The sequence below is a fragment of the Rana temporaria genome, chromosome 12 (genome assembly GCF_905171775.1).
Source record: "Rana temporaria chromosome 12, aRanTem1.1, whole genome shotgun sequence".
Classification (NCBI taxonomy): Eukaryota; Metazoa; Chordata; class Amphibia; order Anura; family Ranidae; genus Rana; species Rana temporaria.
Window position 1 is genome coordinate 44,831,132 of NC_053500.1, and position 22,459 is coordinate 44,853,590.

Below are 22,459 nucleotides of genomic sequence, written 5' to 3' on the forward strand. Positions count from 1 at the left end.
CCTAGCAGCCGATCACAAGTTGTGTGGAAGAGGGGAGGCCACCAGCATCCTAGCAACCAATGTTGTTATGAAGCTGAGCCACTGATGTCACTGGGCCCGTTCGCATCCTAGCAACCAATGACTTTGTACGGCTGAGCCTGATGGGTTGTTAGGACACCTGCAATTATAGAGCTGCTAGTGTCCTAGCAACCAACAATGTGTGCTGGGGGGGGCGACAAACTCCTAACGCCCAACGCAAATGACTTGAAAACGATGTTGCTCTTATTCACCGCCGCTTTCCTTTTTCTCTGTCACACCGCTATTTCTTAATTCCTTGTGTGCAGCATTTGCGCCATAACGTTGCTCTTAGGATCCACCGGAATGTGTTTCACACGTCAGAAATAGCATTAGCATATGCTGAGAATGTGGCTTTTCTGGTACCCATGTGAAAGAGCCCCACTTCTGAGGTTTGCTTCTACCCTAAGAGAGACAGTCCTGTCCATAAATCCCTGCCTGTAAACCTACGAAGAGCTGATTCTCAGTGTGCCAATGGATCACGTGCACATCTCTATATACAGATCCGAGAGTGTAAAAAAAGAAAAAAAAGTCTAGCCGACTCCCCTGGCCGCAGAGCCCCGAGCGCATGCGCGGTGCGAGGCTGCTGAAGAAAGTGTGTCACTGGGGCACGAGGCTCTCCCTGGGGTCACGTGGTCCTTGCTTCAGTGCCGCGTGCCTGGCCCTGGGAGGACGGGAGCTTGTGCGCAGGCGCAGTGCTGCAGTGAGTGCCTGTCAAGCTGGCTAAAGCAAGCAGGAGGTGTGAGAGAGAGAGCATTGCAGAGCAAGGAGGGTGGAGAGCCAAGACGTGCTTGTACTCAGCTCCTCATTCCCAGGGCACAGGCAAGGCTCAGCTAGGCTGCAGCACTGGACTTGTTTTTCACATTAGATTGTGCAGCACTGCAATCAGGTGCATGATCAGACATTTTCTTTTTCTCCAAATCAGGTGCATTGGCATTCATTTTTAGCTCTAAAGGGATTTCTACAGTCTGTGGATCTTAAATTTTCTCTTGATATTTGCAGATCAGGGTGTGAGCATTGCAGCTGTCACCTTATTTTGGTAGATTTTTTGCAGAGATCTGATCCTTCTCACCTCTGCTGAGGACACAGCTTCCAGTATTTATCATAGGAAGCGGACAGGGGAAGAAAGGACATTTTTATTTCAATACCAATGCAGCAGCTGCTGGCAACATTTTCTACAAATTGTCCATGTAAAAGGAATTGCTACAGTGGATCTCTACACCCAGGGGGTATATAAAGGACAGCAGGACTGCAGTGTCACATTCCAAGTCTGGTGGTGAATGATCTGAGGATTTCAGCCATGACAAGTATGGACTGCAGTAATAACACAGGTAAGATGGGGCTATTAGGGGGGGTGGGGGGCATTTGGGATCATTCATGCTTTAGAAAGATATAACATTTCCACTGCTTGACAGCTGAATGTATAGACTGGAAACACAATCTTCTGTGCGTTTCAGATCTTTATTTTTAAAGATTTCATTTATAAAGGAAATATGTTTCCTGAAAATTGTATTTGAATTAGATTAACCTGAATTTTAATCCTATGTGGCTTCTATTTTATTTCTGGTGTTATAGTTTTATGAAGTTACATACATTTTTTTATTTATTATTAATTCTTAAGTTAAAAAAATAATTTATACATATATATTCAAATATTTTTTATTTATTTTTCCTACATTAATAAAAATATGTTTATGTATTTGGAACACTCCATTTTATTTATACTTTTTAAGTATTTTTTTTTATGAAATGGAGTGTGTGTGTGTGTATGTATGTGTGTATATATATATGTATGTATATGTGTGTGTGTGTGTGTGTATATATATATATATATATATATATATATATATATATATATATATATATATATATATATATATATATATATATATATATATATATATATATATATATATATATAAAAAAATTGTATTATTATTATTTATTTATTTTTTTATTATTTTTTGTTAAGTCAATGGTGCGTGTGAGAGTGAAATCATTTGTGTATGTATAAAATGTGTCTTATAATTTTTTCTATATATATATATATATATATATAATCTCTATCCAAGAATATCCCTGGGCACGTTCCGCTTCAACAGACGTATGTCTGTTATTGCATGTCCGATGTTTTCATGGGGCGCAGCCCACCTTGAATCAAGGCTTCTATTTCACTGATCTGTTGTTTATATGAAGTTAGATTATTTACAACATTTTTTTTAATCCTGTTTATATTGTTTTTTTATTTTTTGTAACGTGTGCCAGCTTTGCTTAGATTGGACATATGTGTATTTATAAAATATTTATATCCTGTCTGAATCCTGTGCTCACAGTACAGGTTTGTTGGGAAAAAAGCAGTCTCCTGTGTGAAATGGTGTTTTCATCCCTGTTGTAAACACATTTCAGGTTACTATGTAAATATGTAAAAGTTAATGTTTCAATGGGAGGGGGATCTTGGGCTGCAGAGCTTGCAGTCACATGGAATAGGGAAAGTAGGTCACCCAGGCTGTGTGTGAGCTAGATCCTCCCAGTGGCTTCACGTGTTCTCCCGCCCTAGCCATGTGCACAGTGTTTTCATTCCTGCTTCCCCCCAGGCTGAGCCGCCATTGGACGGTTCAAGCCACGCTCATCCACTCCTCTGATGACGTAACTGGTTCCCAAGACACTCCTTCATCTGGGTCTGTTTTCTGGAGTGTTAACACGTTTCATTAACCTCTTCCTTTTAGCCATGACCTAAAACTGAAAGATTTCAGTTTGTATATGGATGTGTGACGCTCAACCTGATAAAGACGTCAAACTTGATCACTTCCAAGGAGCTGTACTGTATCTTCCATATACTGAGGAACTCCACTTCATTCATCAACTGTCATTTTATGACTTTACAGTGGCTTGCATCTGGGGGACAAGATTGCAGCTGTATAGACTGCCCATGGGAATCTAGCACAAAACAAAAACTCCTGTAGGAGAAGGCTCAGATGGAAGCAGTCAATCTCGTGCTCTGCATAATAGTCTGGGGAGCTAAACATATTTGGCAATTAATTGACCTGGTAGAACATGTAAAATGTTGTGGGTATTTTTTTTTTTTTTCTTCAGGATTTCCCAAATTTTGTATAGGCAATTTTACCAGTCACTCTAGCTTAAGCATCAACATAATTATAACAATAATTTGTTATAAAGTTGTCCTCCAGGACCATCACATGAAATGTACAGTCCTGGAGGATTCCTAGAAAGGGAGGTATCAAGTAAGAAGTTGTTTTTCCAAGTGATCCTCCAGGACGAGAAGTTTCATGTTACTGTCCTGGAGGATTCCTTGAAAAGGGTTATTCTCCAGGACGAGAAGTTTCATGTTACTGTCCTGGAGGATTCCTTGAAAAGGGTTATCCTCCAGGACGAGAAGCTTCATGTTACTGTCCTGGAGGATTGCTGTCTTGGGGGTTTGCTTTAAAAGGATTTATCAAGTAATAACTTGTGTACTTCCAAGTGATTCTTCAGGATGAGAAGTTTCATTCTACTGTCCTGTGGGATTCCTTAAAAATGGTTATCGGGTACTAACTCGTGTATTTCCAAGTGATCCTCCAGGATGAGTTTCATGTCTCTGTCCTGGAAGATACTATGAAAAGGGTTATTGGGTCAAAATTGGGGGTAATTGTGGACTGGAGTTGAGAAACCCTGTATTATGTAGTTCATTAGAGAATGATTGCTTCCATCGTGGTACAGTCACCCAATGTTTTGTCTAGGCTGAGTTCGTACTTACTGTAGTTAACATGTTGGCGCCTTGCAGTACCACTCATTGTGAATGCCACCTCAATGCGTTTTTAGTTGCTTTAAATGGTAAGTGTAAACCCAGCCTCAACAGCGCACTGGGATGAGAACTAGGATTTCTTTGAATGGCACCCCAATGCACTAAGCCAACGCAGCTCCAGTGCACATGTTTTGCAACATACATCAACTAGTGGTAACACAGTTGATGTATGTTGTGGTTTGCTGCATTGCCTTAAATATTGCATGCGGTTATTTTTACTTTACTCCTTTGGGGGCATTCTTTTGAATGCGCTGTCCTAACACGATGCATGAAAAATTGCACTGCATCGGGAAAGTGAACCCAGTTTTATGACCTATGGCTCCCAACATCCTCTATTTTTTCAAGTCCCAGTGTGTATTCCAGGGCCTCCTTGAATTTGTAGTTCCCTAGTAGAGGCAGGGCCGCAACATGCCGGTCACCCTCTTTGCTAAAAATTAAAAAATGCAAAGCTTTGCTTATCTTCTGTAGCAGCTCTATAATGATTTGTATGCTATTAGAGAGACAAATATTAAACACCCCCCCCCCCCCCCCCCACTTGTGCAGAGATCAAACAGTTTGTAATACAAACTAACCACATTTTTCTGTTACAGATTATTGCCTGCAATTTAAGTTTAAATCTATATGATTGCTCTAGGCTAGACAAACAGTTCTCCCATCAGGTTAATAAATAAGGTCAGCAGTTTAAGGGACAGGAGGGCTAAATGTTGCACGTGTTCAGTGTGGATTTTGTGCCAGCAGAGAACACGTTAAGTAAACTCTGGGTGGAGTCGTGTCATGAGCATTCCAGCATTGGCCGCAGGCGGAGATGGGAGGTGTGGTTCAGCAGTCCATGTGCAGTGGGAACACGTGGAGTGTATGCGTGAGGCAGGAGGCGATGAGTAACCTGAGGTCAGGCAGTGTTCATTACATATGGCTGGACAGGCTTTATTTAAGACAGGGATAGAGGAGCTGGGGAAAGGGATACAGACAAGTGATGGAGGGGCGAGCAAGGGACAGGTGGCAGGAGAAGGGGTTACAGCAATTTGAGAGGAAGATCTAAACTGGGGAATTGACTGTCACTGAACTAGAAGAGCGGTTATGAAGAATGACAGTCAACTTGACATAGACACTCCATTGAGAGCATGAAAATATTTAGGCTTAATGTACACAGGACACCCACACATTTTATATATATATATATATATATATATATATATATATATATATATATATATATATATATATATATATAAAAAAAAAATGTAATGGTCAAAACTGAAAAAGGCCTGTTAACAAAATGGGGCTAAATGCGAGTGACATTGACATTCATTGATTTTTATTTTTTATCATTGTTTATTTTTTCCCTAAGCACAGTAACCAATTGCAATCAATCGGAACATGTTCAGACCAATACAAGATGAGTTCTGATTAGTTGCTATTTAATAAAGCATTCTTATTTCTAAGTGCAGTAACTAATAGGGTCATGAGTCACAACTTATATTTAGTAACTCAAAGCAACAAATTTCAATTGCTTAACTGATAAATCTGGTTGCTATGGGTGACCCCAATTTTGCACATTATTGCAGTTTTGCTTTGCTTTATTAAAGAAGTAAAGTATAATTAACAGCAAAACTTGGATAGTGCTCAAGGGTTTTTTCGTTGGGGCACTTTAGCCCAGGGATATACATAGTGCTTGACTAGAGGTAGGTTCCTTGTGAGGATAATACCAGGTTACCATGCCGCTAGAGACTAGTGGGGTGTGCTTCCAACATTTAGTTCAAAAGGAAGCCTGAGAACTTCATGTTGCCAAACCCCCATTCAGGTGTTCATACTGTTGGCCAGCCGGTCCACCCCACTCCACCACCTGCAACACTATACACCCCTCAACAACCTCATACGGACAAGCTCCAGGGGGCTTAAGCCAGGTGTGGCAAGCCATGAATCCCACAGCCTAATAAATTTATCTGCATTTCCCCTGTGTTGGTAAATGTATTTCTCCATTATAAGCGCTTTACCCATGTGCATCAACCAAGTTTTAATCATAGGGGGCACCTCCCATTTCCAATTCAAAAGAATAGTTTTCCTGGCCTGAAATAGCGCTCTGGCAAACGCCATTCGAGTCAACTCCTCCGGTATCGCCCCCTCTAGAACTCCAAGCAGGCAATGTAGTGGGTCAAGAGGGACGTTGGTCTGGCACACTGAATTGAGTGTATCCAACTGCGCAGCCAGGTAGTAAATCCAGGGGTTGGGAAGAGCAAGCCCCCCCCCCCCCCCTTGGGGCGTTGTAATTGTTCCAGCTTTATCCTGGGAGTTTTAGTGTGCCACAGCAGCTGCCTAAAAAGACAGTTAAAAACTCTAAATATTTTAAGAGTAATAACTACAGGGGAGTTATGGAGCAGATACAGCAGCTGCGGCATTAAAATCATCTTGATGAGGTTAGTCTTGCCTGCCAGGGACATTTTCAACTTGTTCTATATGTGGATCTTATCCCTAAACCCGGTCAGTAAGGGAAAAACATTCAAGTGACAGTAATCGGTCACCTTAGGGGAAACGTAGACCCCCAAGTATTTGAAGGAGGTCACTACAGGAACCGGGCAAAGGGGCCCACCACCAGGTGTGGAGGACCCATCCAGGAACAACAGGGCAGACTTGGTCCAGTTGATGGTTAGACCTGAAAAGCGTCCAAACCTAGTGATAAGGGACATTACGTGGGTCAGGGAGTCCTCCGCATCCTCCAAGAAGAGGAGCATGTCGTCGGCATAAAGCATGATCTTCTCATGCATGTTACCATAACGGAAGCCCTTAACTGCAGGGCAGTTCTGCACCTGGGCTGCCAGGGGCTCAATGGCCAGAGCGAAGAGCAAGGGGGACAGGGGGCATCCCTGCCTGGTCCCCCTGCCCAGTGCAAAGGCATGAGACATCCTGTCCGATAGATGTATGGCCGCCTGCTACGCGTCATACAGCAGTCTCACCTACCTCAGGAAGTTGGGCCCAAAACCAAACTTGGCCAGTACAGCCCACAGATACCGCCAGCCGACACTGTCGAAAGCCTTGTTGGCATCAAGAGACAACAGTGCCCTATGGCCGACTGAGTCCATAAGGAACATTCTCAACCAGGGTTTCTTAAACTTTGGTCGATTGACTTCCCATTTTAATGGAGCCCACATAGTTCTGGAGCCATTGACATTTGGCAGAACCATCTGCATGACACCACTGAACTTTTAGCTGTCTGTAAGGGTGGCATTTTGACCAACACTGTTAGGGGGGTCATTCGTCATATTGACCACCAATGTTACAGGCACTGACCTCCAATTATTTGGTTTCAGCAGAGACCTGAAAATATTGTCAAGGTTTCCTCTGGGGTAAAGGGGGTTGAGAACAGCTGGTGTAAATAAGGGGCCTCCAAACTTTTTAAACAAAGGGCCAATTTATTGTCCTGCAGACATTAGGGGGGTCAGACTGTGGTCCCCTGGGAGTAGAAAATACCCCAGTGTAAAAAAAAAAAAAAAAAGCTCAGTAGGAATGGGAATAGCGGCCCGTTGTTTGGTATTAGGGGGGTATAGCAGCCTGTCATTTGGCATTGGGGGGGGGGGGGGAATAGTGCCCCGTTTTTTGTTTATTTTTTGGGGGGGGGGATGGTGCACCATCATTTGGTTTCAGGGGAATAGTGCCCTGTTGTATAGTACCCTATCATTTTCTTCAGTTTGGGGACCACTGATGCAGAGAATCTGCTACATGGTGTTCACTTTTATGGCACATGGCAAGGTCTTTTCTGTTGCCAAAAAAAACCTTTCAGATAACATAAGTAGTTTTTTTTTTGTTTTTTTTTTTGAGCCTTACGGACTTGCATCATCTAGGAACGTATAATCTTTGATCTAATCCTGAACTTGGCAGAGTAGCAATGAGTAGTATTAGTATTTATGAATCACTATGGGGGGATTAGGCATGAGCAAAGAATTGAAGATTAGTTCCTGTCAATGACTATCTGCTTATTCATTGACTCCACTAACTGGAGCAGGGCTGCTGAGGTGCAGTTACATTAAACAAGGTGTAGTCAAGCTTTATATCAGCCAATCATGATGGATAAATATTTTTTTTTTCCTTTTTAATATATGCATGAATGATATTTCCCATTTTAGACGTAGAGAAACAAGTACTAGTCATATTGGTATTTTCCACCTATTGCGAGCGAGCAGAACAGATAGGCTTGGGGTCCACCAAGCCTTGCTAAAATAACCTCCTGTAATAGAAAATCGATTTTGAAAACGGTATATTGTGATCTTAAAATAGATGTGCGGTGTGGTCATTCTGAGCTACAGCAGTCTAAAGGAAATTGTAATGTATTTCTAAAATGGAAGGCTATTGCTTCTCTTCATTTTTTGTTAATCTACTATGACTAAGTTGGCTATTAGCTCAATGGTTTTACATTGGCCTGAGATAGTGTTGCTTAAGCGCAACAGCATTTTACTAATACGTCATTAATACAATGTGCCAAGGGAATAGGGTGTGGCCAAGTGGTTGCTGGAACACGAATGGTTTCCATTCATACAAAATTACGTTATTGTGCGCTTTGTGAAAATGGAACATGCTGCATTTCAGTAAATAATTAATGAATTTTGGCTCCTGCGGCATTAAATAAATAATAATTAAAAAAATGTGCATCCAGGCAATGGAATACCTTTTAAAACACGGGTGTCGGTGTATATAAACTCAAGTGCAATTTAGGCAAGTTTAATGCAACAGACGTAGTGTGAATTCAAACCGCATTGCTACATTTGGCGTGCATTGCTGCGTTTTCCGAAATTCAAGCAATTTTGAGCTTAGTTGACATTTTTGGAGCTATAATCGCGAACTATGATAACTTATGTTATCCAGTTCAGCTGCTAATGATCATGTCACAAAAGTGACTGATGGCTGCATAGAGAAACATTGTGACAACAGGTCTTTGTTTAAAGGCCTCGTGCACAAAGGACATGTTTAAGCCCCTCTGAATGGCAGAACTCATGGCAGGAAAACAACTTTAAAAAAAAAACGCAAATAAAAAGCTGTATATTGCTTTTGCGATCAGGAGCATCTAGCATTTGAACGTTAATGCACTCCAATCAACAGAATAAATTAACGCTCAAATGCTAGATGCTCCTGAACGTGTCTAGCGTTTTATGCGCATTGAGGTGATTTTTATGCTGTTCAGCACCTCTCCTTTTCTAATACGCCTGTAAACATTTTTTGTATACATGGACATACATGTATTACATATATGGGCTTTTACAGTCTCTGAGAAAAAAAAAGCACTTAATGTATATGGCTTTTTTTCCTTTTTTTGCTCTGTGTGCATGAGGCCAAATAGTTGCATGGGCGACATGGCCCTGAGGCTGATGTCAGATGAGCAGTTTGTAGAAATAATCAGCGTCAGGATCGCTATGAGGCTGCCTGTTCGTCCCTATGGGCTTGCTCACTTTATAGCTGAGACAGTGAAATGTTGCCCCCACTGGTGATTGAGATTTATCAGCGACAGACCAGCAATAGATCGACCACTTATTGCATCTGGCTATAGGGGAAGCAATTCAATAGAAAAGCAGCCTCTTTTTAGCGATCTTTAGGTGGGTATGGGGAACTTCGTTGCAAGCTTTCTTAGAGAGGTCAAGGCTATCTTTGGCTAGGTTGGAAGTAAAGAACGGGAGGTAGATTGAAACATTAAGGCCAGGTTCACACTGTTGCTGCATTCGGCGCACAGCAGGGGTCCGGTGCGTGCTGGTTCACCGGTTCCGGTCAGATTTCAGCCTGAATTTTGGGCTGAAATCGAACCTGAAACGCACCAAAAAAGGCACACGTTCTTCCCGCACACCGCATCGAACCCGCTGCGGAGATATGTGAACTGGCTCCATAGAGAGCCAGTGACGTTCTCCTGCTATGCAAATTGAATGCGGAGAAAAACGCGCATTCAATTCGCATAGGTGTGAACCTGGCCTGAGAGATTTCCAAAGCACAAAGTCTACATACACTCAATGGGTTTCATTTATTGAAACTTTAGGGATAAAAAGGACCTGAATTGCCTGCAGCAACCATTCAATTTGTCTACTTTCAACTAGGCTGCAAAAATGACAGCTGGAACCTGGTTTGTACAGTTAAAATGGCCATCTTTTTCTTGCTGCAGAGTTTATGTCCTCCTCCATTGTAAATACCCTAAGGAAAAGCTAGGGAGAATGGCGTAATGTCTGCAGTGACATCATCAATATCTTCGCAGATCGTCGTGCCAGTGCCACCCTGTGGGGGGACATAGCTGTGAAAGGATTTAAAAAAATAAAATAAAAAATTGAGCTTTTAGTTTTGCCAAATTTAACTATTGGGATTACTAGGGCTGCTTATCTCTGCTGTTCCCTAATGTTTACGTACAACACAGGTTTCCCTATTTTTACCTTGGCTCCTCTTGTGATCAGTTTGCTCCAGGCAATCATTGTTGCCGACAGTATGTATCAATCAGATGTTTATATGGGTGATTATAAACCAGGTTCTTATTGCTGATACTTGTCCAGAGTTATTTGGTATCATGTATGCAATTAAGCTGCTTACAAATATAACCTGTCACTAGAGCAGCTAGCCATTAACGGGAGAATTCCAGGCATGTGGGTGGAAGGGAGTTCCTTCGCTCGCCTTTCCTTTCTGCATGTTTTACCCAGCATGCTGAGCGGCGCCTGCACTGCAGAGTCCCTGACGCTCCACCTTTTGCAAGACATTAACCTTTCATTAACCAATGTGCTGGAGGCTTTGAGTAAAATACCAAGGGTTTTTTTTTTTTTTTTTTTTCTTCCTGATCCTATTTTACTTTATATTCTAAAGGCATATTTGAGAACATCATTTGCAGATACTACACTGAAAGGCATGTAGTAGGACCTGTTTTAACGTGGCTTGTGTCAACATTTTAGACAAGTTGTGTCTAAAAATACTTAAATGGCAATGTGCAGATCAGTGCACCTGAATTGACAGGTTCAAGACTTGTTTGCAATGCACTGATGGGGGCACGTCATTCTAAGTAATTGATTTTTCTCTTGTCTTTGCATTTTGCCTGCATTAAAGAATTGTAGCACAATTCATGACGGTGCATCTACCCTAATTGAGCCCTTGTGCTAGGTATGGCTCTATAATCTTTGCCAACCAAACAGATGTCTGACTTTTTGCTGATTATCAAGATCAGGCCTAGAAATGCTTGTTGCTGGTTGGATTGTGTGGTCCATTGAAAATCCTTTCTCTTAAGATTTGGCCATTTAGAAGCACTATACTGTTCAAAGCAGCCTTTGTCAACCTTTTGGCAACTTACTACTGGCTTTGCCAAGTGGTATTTGTCCTGGAACTATGCAGACACCATAAAATGTGAAGGTTTGTTGGCTACAACTCATGGAAACCCCTAGCAACCTCCTGGAGGCACCCCGGGCTCCACAGAACCCTGGTTGAGAATGGTTGGTTGGGGTAGAGGATGCAAGGGTGGTATTATGTCATTTGTAGCAATGTCAAGACAGATTAGGGGTTTGTATGTTGCGATACAGTTTATTTTTAAATAAATAGATTCCATGTACATTGTGAAAATGGATGCTTCATTTATGTATTCAGAAAGGCTAGTTATGGCTGTTTCCTTACCTTGTTCTATCTGTATCTTTCTAGGGGGCGTCATAAGCTATGTTGGTTCCAGTGGTTCCTCCCCCAGTCGGACCAGCCCCGTGTCTCTGTACAGTGAATGTTCAACAGGGAGCCCTCAGGGTGGCGCCACACACTATCCATCATACTTGCCACCCTCTCCAACCAACTCTTACAGTGCCAGTCCCTCCAGCTCAGCGGGAGAGACCTCTCCACGATCAACCTATGGCCTGGCTTCCTCTCCTGGAGGACTTCATGTTGCTCTAGATGATGGCAGCAGAGTTTCACCAAGCAAAACTTCCAGCAACATTACAAGTAAGTCAACCATTAATACTTTAATTGGTCAAATTGAAAAACAGAATAATGTTTTCGAATTGGGACCCGTTGAAGCCTGTCACAAACCTGGGCAAAGAAGCAAAGTTTGCCTTCAGTGAAAACCACAGGTTAAAACAATCAGTTGATTCAAAAATCTAGGCAGCTGTATACCGATCCTAAATTTCATGAAAAGGTTAAACTGACTCTGCAGTCTTTTACCTACTAAACTTTCTTATTGGTCTGTGAGGCTGTCCATCACAAAGGACCAATTGGGAGCATAGGACAGTGGAAAGAGGCAGGACCGGATTTTAATTTTTAAAGGGAAAAGTCAGTATTTGCATAAATCTTTAGTTGACTGTATGCCTAGATCTGCAAGCATACCTCTTGTAAATGGCAAAGCTGCTCTAGTGCTTCTTGCATAACCAAAAACCATTAAATTACATAATCCCTGTTGTAAGGGAAGGTCACCCAGCCAAAACATCTGCAGAAAGTTCATGGATAAATTCTATTTTGGTTATTTGAGCAACACTAGAGAAAGACTGGGGCAGTATTTGCTCCTCCAAAACGATTTCTGCCCTTTTTTGCTATCACTCCTCTTTATTAGAGCCTTATTAGGGTATTGGGGCAGTATAAGTGTAGTTGGAAGTGTATCAGTTTATTTCCATATGACCATGCACTCCATATCTCTTTGTGCTTTTATGAGCAGAATACTCCTTTGTCGATCTGTATATCATACTTGTTCCCTGAATAAACCGCATGAATCTCAAAATAGCATGAGCTATGTCTTTATAACGTATGCAACCTAAGATAATGTCATGATGTTTTGTACTTATGGCTATTTATTTCTTGTTTTATCCAGAGCTGAATGGAATGGTCTTGTTGTGTAAAGTCTGCGGTGATGTAGCCTCTGGATTTCACTATGGTGTACATGCCTGCGAAGGCTGCAAGGTGAGTCTGACTCAGAAAAAGATAAATGTGCGATTGATTGTATTGATAATCATGTAAGACTGGTACCTTTGTAGGTACATTTGGTTCCAAAAGCGGAACTACGCTGCATCTGCACCACACACACACTTTTTACTATTCAAAGCAAACCCACCCCCATCCATCCATGTCTACATGCTTTTATTTTGTTAAGAAATCACTTTGAAAAACAACCCCCTAGCATTTCTTACTGTGGCCATCTTGAGTAAGGGCAGACGCAGGCAGGAAGGTGTGCTTAGCTGAGAAAACCCCGCCCCCCTCTTCTCCTCCCCTCCTGAATGTATGACCTCTTTTGAAATGCCAAAAAAACAGGAAGTAACTGAAGAAATGTAAAAAGTTTAAAATAAGTAAATATGATCTACTTCCTATCTATTTACTAATGCTAGCAGCATGAGGATTAAAAATAGTCATTGTTGATTGGGAGAGTGAAATTCCACTTTAATTACAGAACTCCTAAGCTGTTATATACACTCATGAGCAGGGAGATAACATGTCTTCTCAGCTTTTGGTTAGGCATTTGACAAGGTAGCAAGTGTTACATTTTACAGACCTTTCATTGCTAACTGAGCTCCAGAGTCATCTCATTAAATTTAGGAAAGCATATACTGGTCACGTAAATTATTTTTTTATAATATATATATATATATATATATATATATATATATATATATATATATATATATCTCTAAAGTGACCTTTTTAAATACTGGTTTTCTTTAAGAAAAATGCTTTTAATCTTTAATAGGTGTTTGGTTACTGGGAAATTGATAGCCGATTAGTGGTATCTAGGGAGACTCTAGTTTTAGCCGGTAAAGAGAATGATTGCTTTGAATATCTCTGTCCTTTCCAGATTGCAGGTACCAAGGTACAAACATGTCATTGTTCTTTGTACCATATAGATTAATAGGCCTATTTCTAATTTTGGATGTAACGGATAAGCTGTATATCCGTGTTTCTCAAACCTTTCCGTAACACAAGTTCATTTATTTTGAATATCCACATATGCAGCCAAACTACATTGCTAACATTTAATCGACGTAAAAATAATTATATGACCTCATAAACAAAAAAGCATTTGCTTACAGAAATTCATAATCTGTGTAAATGTATTGTGAAGTCAGGTTTTTGCCTATATATATATATATATATATATATATATATATATATATATATATATATATATATATATATATATATATATATATATATATATATATATATATATATTTATCTTGAAAGTGCTTTCATCTTTTGATTGGTGTAGGAAAATAAATAAAATAAGTTTAGCCATGTGACACCCCCATTTATTCTCTCTTATAGGGATTTTTCCGTCGCAGCATTCAGCAGAACATTCAGTACAAGAAATGTCTGAAGAATGAGACCTGCTCCATTGTGCGCATTAATAGGAACCGCTGTCAGCAGTGCCGATTCCGCAAGTGTCTCTCAGTGGGCATGTCTAGAGATGGTGAGTTCCTTTGGCATGGCGATTTTGTTTCTGTTCGGGTTTATTTTACAAAGTGTCTAAAAAAAACAAAAAAAAAAACGTAACACAGGGGCAGCACGACTTGCCAAGACACTCGGCAAGGTGATCTGCACACGATTTCAGAGGCAACTTTCAAAATGACTTCTGTATTAAAGTCAATGCAAGTCACCCTGAAGTCATCCCAAAGTAGTACAGGAACCTTTTTCTAAGTCCGAGACACTTGAGCTGCTCCTATTAGAATGGTTCCATAGTACAGAACGGAGCTTGACATCTCAGGCGGCTAAGTCGCCTGACGAGTCGCGCCAGTGTGAACCGGCTCTCACTGTCCTGTATAGAATGTTATTAATGTAGCTTCTATGAAAACATAAAGAAGTGTCTAGTTGTTGTGGGCAACAAAAATCAGCTGTTTGACACTTTGATAAAAGAGGATCAATATGATGTGAACATCTGAAGTTGGCATGATCTTCCGTGGGCTAATGCATTGATTTTTCTTTCTTTCTCCAGCTGTGCGATTTGGTCGCATTCCAAAGAGGGAGAAGCAGCGAATGTTGGCTGAAATGCACAGTGCAATGAGCCACATCACTGGAGGACATTTTGGCCGAAGGAGCCCTGTCCCTCTTCAACCCCAGCAGATTCGGCCTTCCTCTCCCCTCCATGTGGCACCGGCCTCCTGTCCTTCACCATCTTCCATCCCAGAAGTTTACCCCCACTACCCGCAGCAACTGACACCACCTCGATCCCCCAGCCCAGACCATGTTGATGATGTCATTGGTCAGGTCACCCAAGCTCATCGACAGATTTTTGTGTATGCCCATGAAAAAATCAGCAGAAACATTGCATCTTGGGAGCAGCAGCATAACAACCCACCCCCTCCATGTTGGGCACAGGACAGTGGAGATTCCAGAGGCGGACGCAGCCTGCATCTGGTAAGAGCATGGCGATCTCTCTAATATCTGATTTCAGTCAAATTTATTTTTGCTACACATGGTGAAAGATGATCTGTTCCTAAGTCATTTGGTTACAAGAGCCCAGGCCTTCAATGGCATGTCTGGCCATTGTAGTATCCTATATCCATGTTTCAGTACAAATGGATTTCAGGATTTGTGTTTCCTATTATGACTTTAGGGAGCAGAGTGTGTGTGTGTGGGCTGTTTTTTATTTTTTTATTTTTTTAAACTACTGCTCCACTTTTGTCTTTGCTAGACCTGTACATTTTATAATTGGAAAATCTTTTTTGGAAATATATATATATATATAATATATATATATATTGGCAAATTGACAAGTATATTACAGATTGGTTTACAGTAGCCAGAATAATGCTAATGATTTCTTAATACCTCTTTCCAGGCATGTCCAATGAACGCTCTGCCCCGTGGGAGTCCTCTCCGCTCTGTGCAGGAAGTTTGGGAAGAGTTCTCACTTAGCTTTACCCCAGCTGTACGAGAGGTAGTGGAATTTGCACGTCACATTCCCGGGTTCCAGAACTTGACACAACAAGACCAGGTCACCTTGCTGAAAGCTGGCACATTTGAGGTGAGTGCTTTGCCTGTGGGCATATTGCTCAGTAATACTGTTACTCACATGAAAGTCTCATGCCCCTTGTACATCAGACAATTATACAAAGCCGGTATAGGTTAAAAGATAAGAACTGTCCAAATCCAGCATGCAGGATTTCCTGTAGTTCATTAATTGCACAGACTGGCACAAGCATATTTAGTGAAAGTATTTAAAGGGGAGTTCCAGCCAATATTTATGTTTATTAAAAGTCAGCAGCTACAAAAAGTGTAGCTGCTGGCTTTTAATAAACACACTTGCCTGCTCCAGCGACGCGCCGGCCGGGGCTCCGCTCCCACCCCCCTCCCCGGCCGGCGTCTTCATTGTCACTGTCGGCACCCGGCCGTGACACCTTTTGGCTTCACGGCCTGGCACCCACTGCGTATGCGCGAGCGGCACTGCGCGGCCCGGCGCTGCGCTGTTTGATTGGACAGGCGACCGCCTAGGACCTGTCACGTGTCCTAGGCGATCGCCTACAGGGAGGGGCTGCCAAAAGGCGATTAAGCTTAATCGCCTTTGCAGCCCCTCGGCGGAAGGAGGAAGTGGGACAGGAACTCCCCTTCTCCTGAAGCCCCCCCCCCCCAAAAAAAATTACATGCCAAATGTGGCATGTAAGGGGGTGAGGAGTGGGATAGGCGGAAGTTCCATTTTTGGATGGAACTCCGCTTTAAGTAGGCAAACCACAAATTCTGTGATCTTCCAATAACTGCCTCATTTACTTCAATAAAATGCATGTGGCTAATTTGTCAGTGGCCATTGTGCCTCCACTGCCCAGTGGAGGCCAGATGACCCCAGGCAGACATCAGTTGTAGACAAAAGCACATGGATACAAATATGTTGCAGTTTTCCATTTTGACAGAGCAGTTATTCATGGGTAACATAAGATTTACAATACGTCATTTGTCTAGTTTCAGCCTGACATAAATATCTAGTTATAGTCTCTGCAAGTTTCACTCCATAATTGCATACTTCAGGCTTCTTGTTTATCTCATGCCCCTCTGTTCTGTACTTCTTTCACATTATAGGTCCTCATGGTGCGGTTTGCTACCCTGTTTGATGTGCGGGAGCGTTCTCTGAGGTTCCTGAGTGGAGCAACATACTCTCTACCAGAACTTCAAGCCATGGGCATGGGAGAGCTTCTCAGCTCAATGTTTGACTTCAGTGAAAAGCTTGCATCTCTCAACCTAAGTCAGGAGGAGTTGGGCATCTTCACTGCACTTGTACTGGTATCTGCAGGTCAGTATTCACTATTTTACTGAAATTTGAGAATCCCTTTTTCCTCTGCATGCTTTAAAGATGTTTTTGATTGGCTTAGTAAATGATTTTTAAGGTGTTTCTAAAGGCAAGTTTTTTACCTTAATGCATTTTCTGCTTTAAAGTAAAAAAAAACCCTTCTGTATGCAGCTCTCTCCTCCTTCTACTTATCTGAGCCCAACTTCGATCCAGCGATGTGCCCATGAGCAGCAGCTCTCCTCAGCTCCCTCCCTCTTCAATGGACAGAGAGACAGCAATGGGAGCCATTGCTGCTGCCAATCGCAGCCAGTGAGCAGAGAGTGGGGGGGGGGGGGCAAAGCCGAGTTGCGCTCTGTGTGTCAATAGACACATTGAGTGCGGTTGCTTTAACTGACAATTGCGCTGTCGTGCGACGTGGCTCCCAAAAAAATTGGCGTCCTTTTTTCCCCACAAATAGAGCTTTTTTTTTTGTGGTTTTTGATCACCTCTGCGGTTCTTTTGTTTTTGCGCTATAAACAAAAATAGAGCGACAATTTTGAAAAAAAATCATATTTTTTACATTTTGCTATAATAAATATCCCCCAAAATATATAAAAAAACTATTTTTTTTTTCCTCAGTTTAGGCCGATACGTATTCGTATTTTTCGTAAAAAAATAATCGCAATAAGCGTTTATTGATTGGTTTGCGCAAAAGTTATAGCGTTTACAAAATAGGGGATAGTTTTATGGCATTTTTCTTAATATTTTTTTCTTTTTACTAGTAATGGCGGCGGTCAGCTTTTTTTTTTTTTTTTTTTTTTTTTTTTTTTTTTTGGTACTGCGACATTATGGCGAACACTTCGGACACTTTTGACACATTTTTGGGACCATTGGCATTTTTATAGCGATCATTGCTATAAAAATGCATTGATTACTATAAAAATGCCACTGGCAGGGAAGGGGTTAACACTAGGGGGCGAGGAAGGGGTTAAAGCGGTGGTTCACCCTCCTTAACAACAGTATAGCATTAAATTCGGCATAGTAGCGCGAGCTACAGTATGCCTGTCTGTATTTTTATATCCCCGTACTCACAGTGCTATTGTACATTGAAGATTCCGTCTGCCGCGGGGAATGGGCGTTCCTATGGAGAGGGAGGATGATTGACGGCCGGCTCTGGCACGTCATGCTCCCCAAAGACAGCCGGAGTAGGTCTCGGCTCTTCACGGCGCCTGCGCACAGGCGCCGTGAAGAGCCAAGCCTATTTCGGCTATTTCCGGAGAAGCGTGACGTGCCAGGGCCGGCCGTCAATCACCTTCTCTCTCCATAGGAACGCCCATTCCCCGGAATCTTCAATGTACAATAGCACAGTGAGTACGGGGATAAAAAAAATACAGACAGGCATACTGTAGCTCGCGCTACAGACGTTCAGGCATTTCTCCCCCGACACACACAGCTCCCGGTTCTCGCTCTGTAACGAGCGATCGCAGGTGCCCGGCGGCGATCGAGCGTGCCGGGTTCAGGGACGAGCGGGGGGGCGCGTGTTCGCGCCCCTATTGGCTGCTGGAAGAGATGACGTATAGCTACGTGATCTCGCCCCAGCCGAGCCGACCTGCCGCCGTATAACTGCGGCGGCTGGTCGGCAAGCAGTTAACGAGAATGGTCAATTTTTTATTAGTGCTAAAATACAAAAAAGGGCTCGTGTAGAAAAAAAAAGTTGTATCAATAATAAAAATTAACTACAGTTTAGAAACGAAAAAAATGCAGAATACACTTTAAGGTTTTCATTTTATTTCCTTTTGTTGCAGATCGCTCCGGAATGGAAAACGCTTCATTAGTAGAGCAGCTGCAAGAGACTTTGATACGCGCCCTCCGTTCCCTCATCCTGAAAAACACTCCAAACGACACTTCCCGGTTTACCAAACTGCTGCTGCGACTGCCGGACTTGCGAACCCTAAACAGCATGCACTCTGAAAAACTGCTGTCATTCCGTGTGGACACGCACTGACTTCAATAAGCGACTGGCTAAGTACAGGCACTAAACTAAGAATGGTCATGTTGCGATGGCATCACAGACTCTGTCACTCCCTGCAGAAAACTAGATCACTTGCAGGGACCTCAAGAGAGAGATGGGGGTTGCAAAACGCCCATTGTGTCGCGAGTTTACTTTGTGACGGTGATGTATCTGTGGATTGGCGTGTGCAGTATATGAGACTTCTAAAAGCCAGGAAATGGTATAGAGGCGGGATCAGCACTTATGAGAGCAAGACCCGAGGACTAATGTGTGTTTGTGTATATATACGTATACATCTGTAAATACTTTACTGTCATACAGTGGAAACCATTGTGTAAATATCTGTGTGTATATCAGAGGTTGTGCTAAATATAAAATATTTTATGAAACCATAATTTGTCTTTTTTTCTCATACTTTTGTCCAGCATACTAAATGTGTATATGCAACTGTATGTTTTGTTTCTATTATCAAGAAGAGGTTTAGAAAAAACGAGTGCAGCCTAAAACCTGGGTAGTTCTAGGAATTTGTGTCCCTTCTCTTGACCACCTATTTTGTTGAGATCTTCAATTGTTTTCTTGCAGGATACCTGTGCTAAGGGAAACATGTAGGATTAGGGCCTTGTTTACACATCCTAAATTGTGAATGCTGTGTTAGGTATCCATAGTATACCTATGGCCAGGATCTCAGGTGTTGCAATCGGCAGAGCTTGTACAACTCCAATGGCAGGCTGAAAGAAGCTGGGGCTGTAAGCCCTGGTTCACACTCCCGCGACTTGAGCGTTCAAAGTCACATGACAAGTCGCGTCCTATCGGCAGCAATGGAACCGTTCTAATAGGAGTGACTTGAGCTCTGACTTAGAAAATGGTTCCTGCACTACTTTTTGGTCCGTCTTCAATGAGACTTGCATTGACTTCTGTTAAAGAATGTGTATGCAAGCCATGATGAATTTGTGCCAGCATGTCGGATTCAAAGTTGCGACAGTGTGAACAGGGGTGAAGTGTCCACATCCAGCTGTTACCTGCTGTTAAAAACAGATGTTTGGCCTTGCCTGCAATCTATGTCCAGGAATAAACAGTAAGACCCCTTTCACATTGGAGCGGGAGCCGCGGTGGCGGTATATCGCCGCAAAAAATAGCGGCGCTATACCGCCGGGATTGCCACGGGAATCGGCCACTAGTGGTGCGGTATTAACCCCCGCTAGCGGCCGATAAAGGGTTAATACCGCCTTCAATGCACCTCTGCAGAGGCGTATTGCTGCGGTTTCCCATTGTTTTAAATGGGAAGGAGCAGTATACATGCCGCTCCTCTCACCGCCCCAAAGATGCTGCTGACAGGAGATTTTTTTTTTCTCTCCCGCCAGCGCATCGCCTCAGTGTAAAAGCCCTCGGGCTTTCACATCGAGTAGGCAATGAAGGAGTTTTTCAGGCGGTATAGCAGCGCTATTTTTAGCGCTGTACCGCCTGAAAAACTCCTCAGTGTGAAAGGGGTCTAAATATTAAAGCCATTGCATCAGTATGGCAGCCAAAATTTTAAAAAAGATGTCAGTAGCCATTGTACAGTGGGGATCGAAAGTTTGGGCACCCCAGGTAAAAATTTGTATTAATGTGCATAACGAAGCCAAGGAAAGATGGAAAAATCTCCAAAAGGCATCAAATTACAGATTAGACATTCTTATAATATGTCAAAAGTTAGATTTTATTTCCATCATTTACACTTTCAAGATTACAGAAAACAAAAAATGGCGTCTGCAAAAGTTTGGGCACCCTGCAGAATTTATAGCACGCACTGCCCCCTTTGCAAAGCTGAGACCTGCCAGTGTCATGGATTGTTCTCAATCATCGTCTGGGAAGACCAGGTGATGTCAATCTCAAAGGTTTTAAATGCCCAGACTCCTCTGACCTTGCCCCAACAATCAGCACCATGGGTTCTTCTAAGTAGTTGTCTAGAAAACTGAAACTGAAAATAGTTGACGCTCACAAAGCTGGAGAAGGCTATAAGAAGATAGCAAAGCGTTTTCAGATGTCAATATCCTCTGTTCGGAATGTAATTAAGAAATGGCAGTCATCAGGAACAGTGGAAGTTAAAGTAAGATCTGGAAGACCAAGAAAAATATCAGACAGTACAGCTCGCAGGATTGTGAGAAAAGCAATTCAAAACCCACGTTTGACTGCACGATCCCTCCAGAAAGATCTGGCAGACACTGGAGTTGTGGTACACTATTCCACTATAAAGAGATACTTGTACAAATATGGTCTTCATGGAAGAGTCGGAAGAAAACCTCTTCTTCCTCTTCTTTTGCAACCAAGTTCTGTGGACCGATGAGGTTAAAATAGAACTTTTTGGCCAGAATGAGCAAAGGTAAGTTTGGAGAAGAAAGGGTACAGAATTTAATGAAAATAACCTCTGTCCAACTGTTAAGCATGGGGGTGGATGAATAATGCTTTGGGGTTGTATTGCAGCCAGTGGCACAGGGAACATTTCACGAGTAGAAGGAAAAATGGATTCAATAAAATTTCAGCAAATTTTGAATGGTAACTTGATGCCATCAGTGAAAAAGCTGAAGTTAGAGAGGATGGCTTCTACAAATGGACAATGATCCTAAACACACCTCAAAATCCACAGGGGATTACATCAAGAGGCTTAAACTGAAGGTTTTGCCATGGCCTTCACAATCTCCTGACCTCAACATAATTGAAAATCTATGGATAGACCTTAAAAGAGCAGTACGTGACAGACAGCCCAGAAATCTCAAAGAACTGGAAGACTTTTGTAAGGAAGAATGGGCAAAGATACCTCAAACAAGAATTGAAAGACTCTTGGCTGGCTACAAAAAGTGTTTACAAGCTGTGATACTTGCCCAAACTTTTGAAGACGCAATTTTTTTGTTTTCTGTAATTTTGAAAGTGTAAATGATGGAAATAAAATCTAACTTTTTTTGACATATTATAAGAATGTGTAATTTGATGCCTTTTGGAGATTTTTCCATCTTTCCTTGGCTTCGTTATGCACATTAATACAAATTTTCACCTGGGGTGCCCAAACTTTCGATCCCCACTGTATTTATCAAAGCACTAACTTTAGGGTAGGTGCTCAATGTTGGCATGGCTTTTCATGCTGCTGACATCCTAATCAGAAGTGACCAATCCCTAGATTTCAGTTTACAGGCATGAAGGACTATAAAAAGCCTTGGCATCGAATACAAAAAAAAAAATTAAAAAAAGCACATGGGTAATTCTAGTCTGTTTAGTGTGGGCCATGTGTTATATATATATATATATATATATATATATATATATATATATTACTGTTAAGACTAGTGCAGGAGTCTCCAAGCTTACTTTCTAAACGAAGGGTCAGTTAACTGTCCTTCAAACTTTAGGGGAGCCGGACTGTGGTCAGTGGGATTACACAATGCCCCATGGTTGGTGTCAA

The 22,459-nt window shown here is 42.1% G+C and overlaps 1 protein-coding gene across 1 annotated transcript; it reads left to right on the top strand.

Annotated features, from left to right (window-relative positions):
• The first annotated feature begins 718 nt into the window (after positions 1 to 718).
• On the top strand, positions 719 to 19,421 carry NR1D1 (nuclear receptor subfamily 1 group D member 1). The gene is made up of 8 exons (XM_040331862.1): positions 719 to 1,385; positions 11,492 to 11,779; positions 12,639 to 12,727; positions 14,084 to 14,228; positions 14,751 to 15,172; positions 15,597 to 15,782; positions 16,829 to 17,039; positions 18,821 to 19,421. The coding sequence occupies exons 1-8, from the start codon at positions 1,355 to 1,357 to the stop codon at positions 19,018 to 19,020; spliced, it is 1,572 nt and encodes a 523-aa protein (XP_040187796.1). The 5' UTR covers positions 719 to 1,354; the 3' UTR covers positions 19,021 to 19,421.
• The last annotated feature ends 3,038 nt before the right edge of the window (positions 19,422 to 22,459 follow it).